The 12,394-nt window shown below is 34.8% G+C and overlaps 2 protein-coding genes across 2 annotated transcripts; both read left to right on the plus strand.

Annotated features, from left to right (window-relative positions):
* The first annotated feature begins 341 nt into the window (after positions 1-341).
* On the plus strand, positions 342-4,938 carry LOC144835593 (sialin-like). The gene is made up of 9 exons (XM_078690674.1): positions 342-362; positions 949-1,182; positions 1,586-1,673; positions 2,084-2,179; positions 2,532-2,659; positions 3,252-3,401; positions 3,769-3,901; positions 4,343-4,584; positions 4,727-4,938. The coding sequence occupies exons 1-9, from the start codon at positions 342-344 to the stop codon at positions 4,907-4,909; spliced, it is 1,275 nt and encodes a 424-aa protein (XP_078546800.1). The 3' UTR covers positions 4,910-4,938.
* Positions 4,939-8,187: 3,249 nt separating this feature from the next.
* On the plus strand, positions 8,188-10,622 carry LOC144835594 (organic cation transporter-like protein). Its single transcript, XM_078690675.1, has 4 exons — positions 8,188-8,716; positions 9,249-9,352; positions 9,844-9,998; positions 10,447-10,622. Exons 1-4 carry the CDS (start codon positions 8,276-8,278, stop codon positions 10,620-10,622), a joined length of 876 nt encoding a protein of 291 aa, XP_078546801.1. The 5' UTR covers positions 8,188-8,275.
* Positions 10,623-12,394: the final 1,772 nt, after the last annotated feature.

A 12,394-nucleotide genomic window follows, 5' to 3' on the forward strand; every position in this document is an offset into this window, starting at 1 on the left:
TATTGTGGAAATAAAATTAAAATTGAAGTTGAAATTGAAAATAATAAAGAAGAATGCATCAGAATGTTATGCTATGGGATGTTAAATTAATAGAGCTAGAAAGGACTTTAAAATCATGGAATACTAGAAATCTCTCAATTTTTAGTAAAATAGTAATCCTGAAAAGTCTTGCACTATCTAAATTAACATATGCTGCAAATATTAGGCCTACTGATGTTCCAAAATATGTAGGCCTATATAAACAAGTTACAAATATAATATATAATTTTATCTGGAATAATAAAAGGGAAAAGATAAAAAGAAAAACGCTAATTGGTGATGATGAGACGGTAGTCATTAAAATGCCTGATTTGACTCTTCATGTTAGCGCACTCATGTGTGGCTGGTTAAAAAGAAGAATTATGAATGATGATGGTGCAAAATAGAAAAGTATTCCAATATATTATATTAAACAAATATATGATGTTAATGTTTTACTTAATATGTCATGTTATAGTATTATTGATGTTAATTCAAATAATACTCCACTGTCTCAGAAAATAATGTATAATGATATAATGAATGAGCAACTGTGGAGAAATCACTACGTCAAACTAAAAGATATAGCCTATACAAAATAGATTACGTTACCGCTCGATTCTGTGTAAATTGGCCTTTAAAGCGTGGTTCCCACTAGCGACGCAACGCAAGGACGTAACGCAACGCAAGTGAATTGACCAATCACAAGCGATGGCTTATTGGCTTGTGATTGCTAACTGTCTATAACTTCGCTTGTCATTGGTTAAAACGCTTGCGTTGCGTTTACGGCCTTGCGTTACGTTCTAGTGGGAACCAAGCTTAAGATGAGAATAATTGTTGATGACGATGGGTGGATGGATGGATGATGACGATGTTAACGATGATTAAAGAAGGAAGATATGAACTAATGTTTCACTTTCCACTCTGTAGATTCCAACATTCAATTGGGATGAAAGAACTCAGCAATATATTCTGGGTGCGTTCTATATTGGGTACACCATCACACCGATTCCTGGGGGATACATCGCTGGTATTATGGGCGGCAAATTAGTAGTTGGACTTGCAGTCATCGTTGTGAGTCTTGTATCAGCACTGGTTCCGTTTGCTGCAGGAGTCAGTACTCATCTACTAATAGTACTACGAGTTATAGACGGATTGGCACAGGTTTGGTTTTAACTTAACTGTTATTACACTCTCACACACAAAAAAAAACTCGGGTCTTTATCTGCTAAAGGGAGAATGATCTGTAAAATGTAAGAAATAACATTTATGTCTACATTCCAAGTATTATCTCAAACATGAGTTAAATTCTAATATATATATTTTTTTTACATAAACAAAACTATGTAATAACCACAGAGAAGAACAATTGAAATTCATATTGTTATCCATAACATATTGATATACCAGGGAGTCGTAAATCGATTAATTACAACTCCCTAGTTATACAAAGGCTAAAACGAACTGACAAATTTAAAGTATACAATATGCATTACTTTTTTGTATTATTAAAATTCACTGTATACACAATGTTTTAATTTCGATAGTATCTTGTTTTTGTTTGAAGGGAATAGGATGCTCTGCACTATACGTTATACTAGGAAAATGGACTGTTCCTAACGAACGCAGTATTATGGTGTCTATTGCATACAATGGTAGGATTGGTTTTCACAAAATAACAGAAAGCTTTATAGGAATTAAGATTTTGCTATCAAACAAAAACATTAGGTACATTTCAGTAACGTGTACAGTACAAAACAATGGCACTCTCAGCTAAGGTTAATCGTATTTTCATTTGGCTTGTTATAATAGCATGCAGTCGTACACCGGTCTCTGTATAATAACCGTACGCAGTTACAAATCTTTCTGCCTATGCCCGTGTATGCATTACGTCATTCATTACACGCCATGGATTAAGGAATAGAAGGATATGCATCGACGGTGACATCAAACGATTTTCCAACGCGCTTGCCTATACCATGGATTAAAGAATAGAATTAAATGGATTAAAGAATATTCTTTAATTGTCATAAAATATTTACATATCTATTTTTATACTGCGTAGGTATGACACTTGGTACAATATGTTCAAGTCATCTATCTGGTTGGATATGTACAGCTTACTCACTTGGTGGTTGGCCAGTGTCATTTTATACTTATGGTAAATTTGATATATTTTAATAATGTTGTATATTGTCTCATTAATTTACGGAAGAATTTCTGTGCAGTTAGTTTTGATTTTTTTAATGTTACCAATTGTATTATTAACGTAATGTAAATACAATGTATGGTTCCCAATTGATGTGCATGCACTGAAGGCTTTTAAACCGCGTCATGGATTTAGATGCCAGATACACAGATTTGTTTTCTAGTTCCCGTTTATACCTGTCCACTTCGGTCGGTTAACACATATGTTGTCAATTCACTGTGAATCTGGTAGTTCTCTGACGGAACCTATAGTTAACATTACTACACTATTTTCTTTCCATTTAAAATAAAATCTTTAATTCTAGGTGTGTTTGGATTTTTATGGCTCCTAATATGGGTAACACTTATTTATGAAACGCCAAACACCGATCCCTTGATTACGAAGGATGAGTTAAAGTATTTTAACAACACAGAACAAAAGGCGAATATAAAAGTAGGTATTCAATTCAATATATTATTAACAATATTGAAAAGTGACAGAATCATTTACAGTGAATTATTTTATTATTTACTATAATCAGGAACATTAATTATGTGTATAATATGCGACATTATATCCACATAATAGAAAATGTATACGAAATATCAGACTTAACATAAGACTGCAAAATCATGATTTAATTATGTAATTACAATACAAATTGGTTCGCATTCGAGACGCAACGCAAGGACGTAGACGCAACGTAAAGCTTGGTTCCCACTCTAGAACGTAACGCAAGGCCGTAAACGCAACGCAAGCGTTTTAACCAATGACAAGCGAAGTTATAGACAGTTAGCAATCACAAGCCAATAAGCCATCGCTTGTGATTGGTCAATTCACTTGCGTTGCGTTACGTCCTTGTGTTGCGTCGCTAGTGGGAACCAAGCTTAAGTACCTAGACGCAACGCAAGGACGTAGACGCAACGTAAGTACGTAGACGCAACGCAAGGGCGTAGATGCAACGCAAGTGAGTTAACCAATCACAAGCGACAGTTCTTGAGGACCACGCTTGATAAGACTGATTAAATACACTTTCTTATAATAGTATACATCAGTTCCATGGAAGGATATATTTACATCGCCTGCTGTTTGGGCAGTTGCTATCGGATACACAGCTTATGATTTTGGATGGTACCTCGCCATAACAGAATTCCCAATTTTCCTCTCATCCATTCTAGGATATGACGCAAAAAAGGTAAGTTATTAAGTTAATTCTATTTCAAATGTACATCTGGGCAAAACAACAATTTCATGATTTAACTTTTAAATATTATAATACACAGTGTTTGCATCATTTTTTGTCTCGAGTGCTGTAGTAGCAAAATTTCTAGCTGGCGGGCTGATTAAGTGAAATAATACTACTCCGATCAATGATCAATGTTTGTTACTTTGGATAAACCATGAATGTAGACTTATTTGTTTCTGCTAATATCACAAGTATGGTTTATGCAAAAAGTACATAATTTATTTAAAAGCAGAATGATGGAATTGTCGCGATGACACAATGTCCTAAAAGAGAGAGAGAGAGAGAGTATCTCTAATGTGTTATTGTTTTACTCTAGGCGGGTTTTCTAACATCAATTCCCAGCCTTGTTCGATTGCCAGTAGTTATAATTTCAGCATTTTGTGCAGACTTTATCACTCGACGTGACATATTAAGTATCTTGAATACAAGGAAGCTCTTTGTCGTAATAGGTAATTATTACAGATTCTAACAGGTTTTGCCATTTTATATATAACGTGTTAATAATTATAATGTGTGTTAGCAAAATGACCAGCTACAATTACTTTGGCTACATGCAGTGTACATGTCTTGAACTGTTTTGATGTTGCACATACTTTTGTGTTATGTTCCTGTGCTTGAAGGATGACTGTAGTTGATGAATGATTCTGGTGGTGAGATGATACATTACCCATACGGGGAATGCATCCTCTCACCTACTGATTTTGATGTTGGAAGTGAATGTTGGGATAGTGTCTGTACTCACATTGGTCATGTATGTGGCGTCGGTGTTGTTTAGTCTAATAGTGCATCTATCTGTCTGGCGGCTGTTTTATCAACTATGAACTTGTGCTCGTGTACAGCGCCACCTACCGGTGTTAATGAAACAATTTGAATTTCATATATTAAAATAGATCTTGGAGTTTCTTCAGTTTGTTTTATTGTCTTGAGTCAAGTTGGAGAGTCCGTAGTCGCATCTATGCTACTTATCATACTTATCTTCTGCGCATTTGGATTCAATCCAGCCAGTTTATCTACAAACGCATTGGACTTATCTCCAAAATACTCTGGAATAATTATTGGAGTGGTAATAATGGTGTCGAGTACTACTGGTTTTGTTGGTCCATTTATTCTTGGTGGATTAATAACACAAAACGTAAGTTACCATATGCACAATGAATGCTTTTGTTTCAAATTGCATTGTCACGTCCATCGCCCACACAATATCAAAATTAATGATATTTGATGACAAATATATTTATCTCCAATAATTAAAAGAGGATTTCACTGTATTTCAGAATACGTTTGGACAGTGGTCAATCCTATTCATGATAACCTCAGCAGTGCTGTTATTTGGAATGGTGTTCTTTCTGATATTTGGTGACGCAGAAGAACAGGAGTGGTCGCCTGCGACAGACCCAGGAGAGATGAAACTTCTACTAAATAAAATAGAATCATCAGATTCTGGAATTGCTAAATGAAGATAACGGTACCGGTATTATAAAAAGCAGGCCAAGGCAAAATCTTATGAATAAAAGGGAGAATCAGAGAAGAGTAACATTAAAAAATTAACCATTTTATTTTAGGTCTACACTTCACTGGGAAGAGTAAACCAAGTGGTTAAAGAGGAAGGTTAGAGAAAGGCAATCGCTTTAAAAATTCATAATCTTAAACTTTAACACTGAGGAGAAGGGGTGAATTAATGATTATATACGGTCAGTAGTCCACTTACATGAGGTGGGTAGAGAGAATACTTGCAGGGAGATTTTAACATTGATTATTCGCATAATGTCAATAATACCTTAAAAACTAACCTAAAGTCTTTAGCATATGCTATGTGTATTGATCAACTAGTTCTTGACGTAACTAGATCATCGAATGATTTTAGTTCTAATACAATAATTGATCTTATATTTACTTCCTGTCCGGATCGATTGTGTGAAGTAAAAATTGATGCAGGTCTTGCCAATTCTGACCATCACATGGTAACGTTTAGAATTCGCGGATCTCCTGGAAAACTTCCCAACGTGGTCCGTGAAAGTTATCAGTATCATAAAGCAGACGTTGAACATTATCAGAGCCTAATTTCGTTGACTCCATGGGAGTTAATTGATTTCACTGACATCAATGTGGCATGGGATCAGTTTTCGTATTTCCTTCTAGCTTGTGTCAATGATAGTATTCCAGTTCGTCGCTCCCGTAAAAGCCGAACCCTGGATATCGCCTGTGGTTTATAGACTTATTCTTGAGAAACGGGCTCTGTTTAAAAAAGCTCGTAGATTAAACAGTACTTTGGCTTGGAATAAATACAAATGTATACGAAATAAAGTACGCAACGCGTCTAAGAAAGCTGCATACGGTGACTTCATTACCAATCTGTTTGGAAAGAAAGATAACCGGAAGTCATTTTGGTCTTTTATAAAAAGCAAGCGAAAGTCATCTCAACTCATTGACTCCTTTGTGGTTAATGGCAATACCATAAGACACCCTACTCAAATCGCCAACGAGTTCCACAAGTTGTTTGTGAGTTTTTTTAGTGACTCCCCTAATTATGTGAGCCTCACTTCACCAACTTTGGACATTCCATCTCTTGCCGGTTTTCATGTTTCACGTTGTCAGGTGGAATCTGTTATCAAAAACTTCGAAGCTAATAAAGCTTCTGGTCCTGATGGTGTGAGCGTTCGGATGCTTAAACTCGCTTGTCCGGTAATTATTCCGGCTATCACACATTTTTTTAATCAATCGCTGTTATGTGGTAAAATTCCTACTTTGTAGAAGCGTGCAAATGTTGTTCCTATATTCAAAAAGGGTGACAAAAGTAACTTACTTAATTATCATCCAGTGTCTCTTACGTCGGTGATGTGTAAGATGTTGGAAAAACTTGTTTTCCAACAAATTCTTAACCACTGCCAAAGTAACAGCCTGTTGGTGAGTCACCAACACGGCTTTCTTCCTGGTCGATCCTGTACCACAGCCTTGGTGTCAGCAACCACTGACTGGTTACGTGCACTTGATTCGAAAACGCCAGCCGTTGACCTTATTACTTTGGATTTCAGCCGTGCGTTTGATACCATATCCCACGATATTCTTCTCCGCAAGCTATTGTTGACATTCAATATCAATGACACTGCGTTAAGCTGGATAACTTCTTTTCTATCAAATCGTGTACAGCGTGTGGTATATAAAGACAAATCTTCAGACTGGTTGCCTGTTAAATCAGGCGTGCCGCAAGGGTCTGTTTTGGGTCCGTTGCTTTTTGTCATGTATGCTAATGACCTTCATCTATACATTACATCTAGTATTATACAATACGCTGATGATGTGTTCATTTTTCGCAATGTTAGCACTAGGGATTCAGACCCAAATATTCAAAAAGATCAAACGTCTATTGATTCTTGGGAAAAAAAAATTGCCTCAAACTGAATCCCAATAAATGCAAATCTATGCGACTTACTTGGAGAAGAGGATATCCCAAACCTATATACAGCATTTCTGATACACTTTTAGATTGTAATTCACTGTGATTCATTAAACATTTTAGGCTGCTCAATACAAAGTAACTTGTCATGGGACAATCAAGTTCAGGATGCAGTATCAAATTGTAACCGTCTTATTGGTCTTATACGGTTAATCACATCTAATGGCCCTAGTAGTGTAGCTCTCCATCTTTATAAGACACTTGTGCTGCCATGCTTATATTATTGTTCTCCAGTGTGGTAGGTGTACCGTAAAAAAAAATATAAATATGCTAGAATCCGTTCAGAGGAGGAGAGTTACCTGCATGATCTTAAAGAAAGGTTATTTAGATCCACATTATATAGATAGAAGAAAGGAGCTAGGTCTAATGTCAGTAGAGAATAGGCGTGATTTCTTAAACATGACATTCATTGCCAATATAATAATTTCTCCACGATCTGATTTTATGAGTGAATATGTTGATTCTTTTTTGGTTAATAACCGACACCAAGTTGACAGGGGCTGGTCAAGCACATCACAAGATGACAGTTTTATTACTTTTGCTTTTCCGCTACCCTTACTTATATGTTTGTTTTTTTGCTATGTAGAAAGATTGAAAATAAAAAATAAAATAAATACTTTGCAATGAGGACGCTTTCGTTTCAGACATCATTCGAATGCTAAAATAAGATAATGGCACGTAATAATATATTCAATTTAAATCATTATTTAAAGTGTCTTATATTTTAATTAACGTGTCCATATTTGTATACATTTGTTTTCTAAACAAGCTCAGTGTGTATAATAAATTTACATGTTATTTCTATTTTATTATTATAATGTTCTTTTTTTAAAAACTTTTTTATATTTTTTAACTGATTTTAAGGGAGGACGTAAAGCATTTAAATCAATAACTAATTATATGAGTTCTAACCTGGTAACTGACTACTTTGTGTTATTTATTGCAATGTCTGTGGTATTTTACTCTAAAAAAATAAAACAAAAAACAAAAACATTTAAAAGTAGCATTAAAACTTAAATATCAAAATGGCTACCAGATGTCTCTACGTAGAAGGTTACCTGAACCAGTACCAGTAGGGCCTACATTTTTTTTGGTGACCTACTTAAAAGTAGGTCACAAAAGGCTTACAAAAACAGCAAAAACAGAGAAACATAACACTAACACTATACTGTTTAAAATATTATAATAGATCAACAAGGTAGCAACAACAGCTCAGATTCGTTAAAATGAAACTAAATATATTACAATGTGGATATTTTGCCATTGTTGTGACGTTTAATAGTGTATTGAACTACCTATGTTCAAACCCAATCATGGGTACAAAGTTCAATAAATATTTGACTACCTGTACCGCTATACAACCACCAAGATGACTGACCAAAAGAAACAAATGGAATTTAAAGTGGATCTTACTCCTCACTTTGACGATGTTTTTAAGTACATTGGCTCTTATAATCGTCATTTCACAATTTCATTTTTTATTCTCAGTTTAGTTTATACATCCGCTGGCCTTGATGCGACAGCTGTTATATTTTTGCTTCCTAATATTGTCCATTGGTGCCGCGTTGAAGAGTTAGATAACCACTGCGTTGAGATAGGATTGAATGAATATGATTGTCAGCAGATGAAGAGTAAATATCGCCACCATGACGATAACAGTACAACTATTAACGAAGAATATTGCAATCAATACAATTTTACAGCCTACGATTTTGCTTCGAATTCTTCATTCAAAAATACTCCCACGCTGTATTGCCAAAATGGGTTTGAATATGACAATAGCCTATATCAGACATCCGTCACAGAGGAGGTAAGTAATAACACTAGCAAAGCCATTTATAAAACATAGCCCGAGGGAAGAGTGAAATTCCCATTACTATATAAAGTTATATTGGACTATGCCACCCAATTGAATTGTTTTTCTGTGGGGAAAATGAATGTGCTGGTAATCGACAGAGTATACTGCCCTCTTCCATTTAGTACTCTGATTCGTTAATGAAGTATATTTGCTTTCAGATGAGACGTTTAGCCGTTAATCCCTGAATGCCTCATACAGCACCAGAAGATTTACATAAAAAAAACGTAATTTGTATGGACTAATCGCGGATATTCGCTGTGTCCCAAAAGACACAAATATTATAGTATCTGGCAATTCGCGAACTCCACGTAGTTTAGTTTAGTTTATTTTTCAGTGGTAGGCCTAATTGTCGAAATGCGTAAAAAGTGACATGAATTTAAACTGAAATGCGCGTATAATTATACTGTATTAGCATAATTATAAGAAAATCGGCTCTAAACATAATTTTACTAATAGTTCGACAATTATACTATTTTTGTTTTAGTTTGATTTAGTATGCGAGAATACGTACCTGATTTCATTATCATTATCGTTGGAGTATGCTGGATTGTTAATTGGATCATTGATTATTGGAAACATTGGTGACAGGTAGGCCTAGACATTTCTATTTAGGCCTAATACTAGAAAACGGATTACCTATAGTATAAACCATGGACTTAATTTATAGATACATGAGTAAATGCCCTATCAGATTATCAGATACATGTGTCAGGTAATCCCCTGACACAGGGGCTTTTGTTGTGAACCAGTTCCATCCCCTACTCGTCTCGAAAGATAAACTAGGTTCTTTAAAGTGCACACGGGCAAACTGTGTACACTGGACCTGTGGTTTATAGTCGGGCTAGAACCAATGCCGATATTGTTAGCTCTTTAGGTCGGTAAACGGTGCTCTGCGCATGAGCAATTCAAAAGTACAACTAGTCAATATTAATAAAGTGTGCTGTTATTCATTCATTCATTTCGTTTATTTCGGATAGTACATCTATACAAAACATAAAAAACAAAAAAAAACAAAAAAAAAAACTGCCTATAAGGTTACAATAATTACGTTAAAATATTTCTGTGTGTGTTATATTTAGATATGGGAGAAAGCCGACTACTGTTGTTTCTATGTTACTCTGGAGTATATTCTGTGTTGGTACAATGGCAGCACAGTCGTATTGGATGTATACGCTATTCAGACTTTTGTCGGCCATATGTGCCACTGGAGGGTACATTACAGCATTTGTTTATGGTGAAGTACATACAAAAAAATTATCTATTCAGGCAAATACAATACATTTACAAATATAATACAAATAAACAAACAATAAGGTAAGGGATATTCATAGTCACTACCTGTCAGGAAATGTCAAAAGACTGTTACAATACAATAAATAGAAAATCATCATTTCAAATAATTTCATTTCATTTCAACAATAAAAGACTTTAGGGTATGCCAATTACAGTGCCGCTGATGCCTCCAAAGCCTTTTCTGCTCATTCCAATAGTTGTTTATATTTTAAATTTAAATTAATTAAATTTTAATTTATTTTTGTATTAATTTTTAATATTGTAATTGCAAATAAAGTTTAAGCACACCAGAACGAACAAATCTGTTTTTTGAAAGTGCATTTTGTTTTTAATTATGTATAATTAATAATAGAATAAGTGTATTATTCTAATAAAAATTTTTTATTCAGGTTGTGAATTAGTTAGCCCATCAAAGCGGTCTTTAGCGGGATCCTTTCTCAATTTTCAATGGGCAATCGGGTATACTCTAGCATCGCTCTTTGCCTATATGATCCAACATTGGCGATATCGTTTGCTGGCAATGCTTGTTATCCAGGCACTCATATCTGTTTTAATATGTATGTAGGTACATGCTTTTTATTTTGTATTGAAATAAAATTGTCTATGGCTCATGGAACATTGTTGATTTAAAAAAAAGTAAAGTGCAAAACAATTTTTTACATTGGCCTTTGGCGTTTTCTATGTTTTTAAAGCTCTGTCTGGTGTGCCCAAATATGATAGTGGTAGTGAAATGCCCAAATATGGTAGTGATATGACATCATCGTGTCCATATATGGGTATATCACATTTGTTGTCACATATAGTGTAGACAGAGCTTAACAGTATTTTAACATTGTTAACAGTATTTTAGCATTGGAATATAGAGTTTTTGCAATTTTATGTATTTTTCTTTCTAGTTATTTTCCATTTTAAGTTGACCATTACAATTTCTTGAATCTTGCATCTTTAAATGAGATTCGAGATACGATTAATTAAACGATAAACATAATACAGATGAAAAAGAATATAAATGTCCTTATCCCATTATAGGCTACAAATGAGACGCTATTATTATATTCCCTCTATTTGATATATTTGCAGTGCGGTTCCAGAATCCCCGCGTTGGCTTCACTCTGGAAATGAATTCAGTAAAGCAGAAAAGATATTAAAACGTGCTTGTAAAAATAGCAAGAATAAAACAGAAATGTACGAGTTCTGTAAAGTACTATTCAAAGTAGACCCGGCATCAACAAACAACTCGGTAAGAGCAAGGAAGAGTGAAAATTAAATGAAATTTCACTCTTCGCTGGTAAGAGATAATTTAGGTTTTTAATTTTGTTGTAAAGTTTCACTCTAGGCCCTATATAGTTTGGTTCACACTTTTGGACGCAAAGGAACGACGTTGGCACAACGCAAGTAAGTTGACGAATCACAAGCGACAGTTCGGATATAATTCATCGCTTGTGATTGGTCAAATTACTTGCAGCGCGCTTACGTCCTTGAAACCAAAACGATAAATACAATTTTATCAACATTGGGAATACTCTCTTTAATTTGTCAAAGTAATATCTGATAGTTCGTTTTTCTGAACAATGTTTGGTTTACATGAGGGAGGGAATTGTAATGATAAATACAGTGTGATACCGTATCCTGTTTTCCAGATTTCATGTAGTATTCTTGTGGTTTTTGTTTTACATAGAAGACAGCAGATCCATCATCCGTGTTAAAATTCACCTCACTGGACTTAATACGTTACAAGCATATTCGGAGAAGGTTTATAATGATGGTCTACATATGGTAATGTTAAAATTATTATACCTCACAGTTTAAACAATCAGTAATTATAAACAAATGAAATGTACGTGCAGCAGACAACGTTTAGATTGTATAACGTCGACCAAAGTACGCGCAGTGCGACAGGAACATGTCACGGTAGATGGCCTAGTTGATGACGGTTTCCACCACAACCCATAAGGTTTTTAATTTGGCAAAGTCCAACCCATGAGGTTTGGCATAGTTAGTCTATTATATCAGAGGTTTGTGAAGAATATTTGTATATTTACATACAATGCCTACCATGAAGAAATACGTTAACTAAATTATTTCTCCAAGCATATATACATTACAAGCTCTTTTCAATATGATTTTTTCGTCATAGGTTTGTAAATTCGTTAGTCTATAGTGGTATATCACTTAGCATTGTCAAACTTGGCTCAAACGACTACGTTACAAACGCTCTGGCAGGTCTGATTGAGATCCCAGGAGTTATTTACAGCTGGATAGTAATTGAACGATTTGGACGGCGAATTCCTTTAAGTCTGACAATGTCAGTGACAGGAGTAGCTTGTGCCGCTACTT

The sequence above is a fragment of the Antedon bifida genome, chromosome 2 (genome assembly GCF_963402885.1).
Source record: "Antedon bifida chromosome 2, ecAntBifi1.1, whole genome shotgun sequence".
Lineage (NCBI taxonomy): Eukaryota > Metazoa > Echinodermata > Crinoidea > Comatulida > Antedonidae > Antedon > Antedon bifida.

Coding starts and splice junctions, on each gene's coding strand:
- LOC144835593 (XM_078690674.1), top strand. CDS start 342: ATGCCTGATTTGACTCTTCAT. Junction 2,660..3,251: donor AACAAAAGGCGAATATAAAA/GTAGGTATTCAA, acceptor TTCTTATAATAG/TATACATCAGTTCCATGGAA. Junction 3,902..4,342: donor GAAGCTCTTTGTCGTAATAG/GTAATTATTACA, acceptor ATATTAAAATAG/ATCTTGGAGTTTCTTCAGTT.
- LOC144835594 (XM_078690675.1), top strand. CDS start 8,276: ATGACTGACCAAAAGAAACAAATGGAATTTAAAGTGGATCTTACTCCT. Junction 8,717..9,248: donor AGACATCCGTCACAGAGGAG/GTAAGTAATAAC, acceptor TTTTTGTTTTAG/TTTGATTTAGTATGCGAGAA. Junction 9,353..9,843: donor ATTGGAAACATTGGTGACAG/GTAGGCCTAGAC, acceptor TGTTATATTTAG/ATATGGGAGAAAGCCGACTA.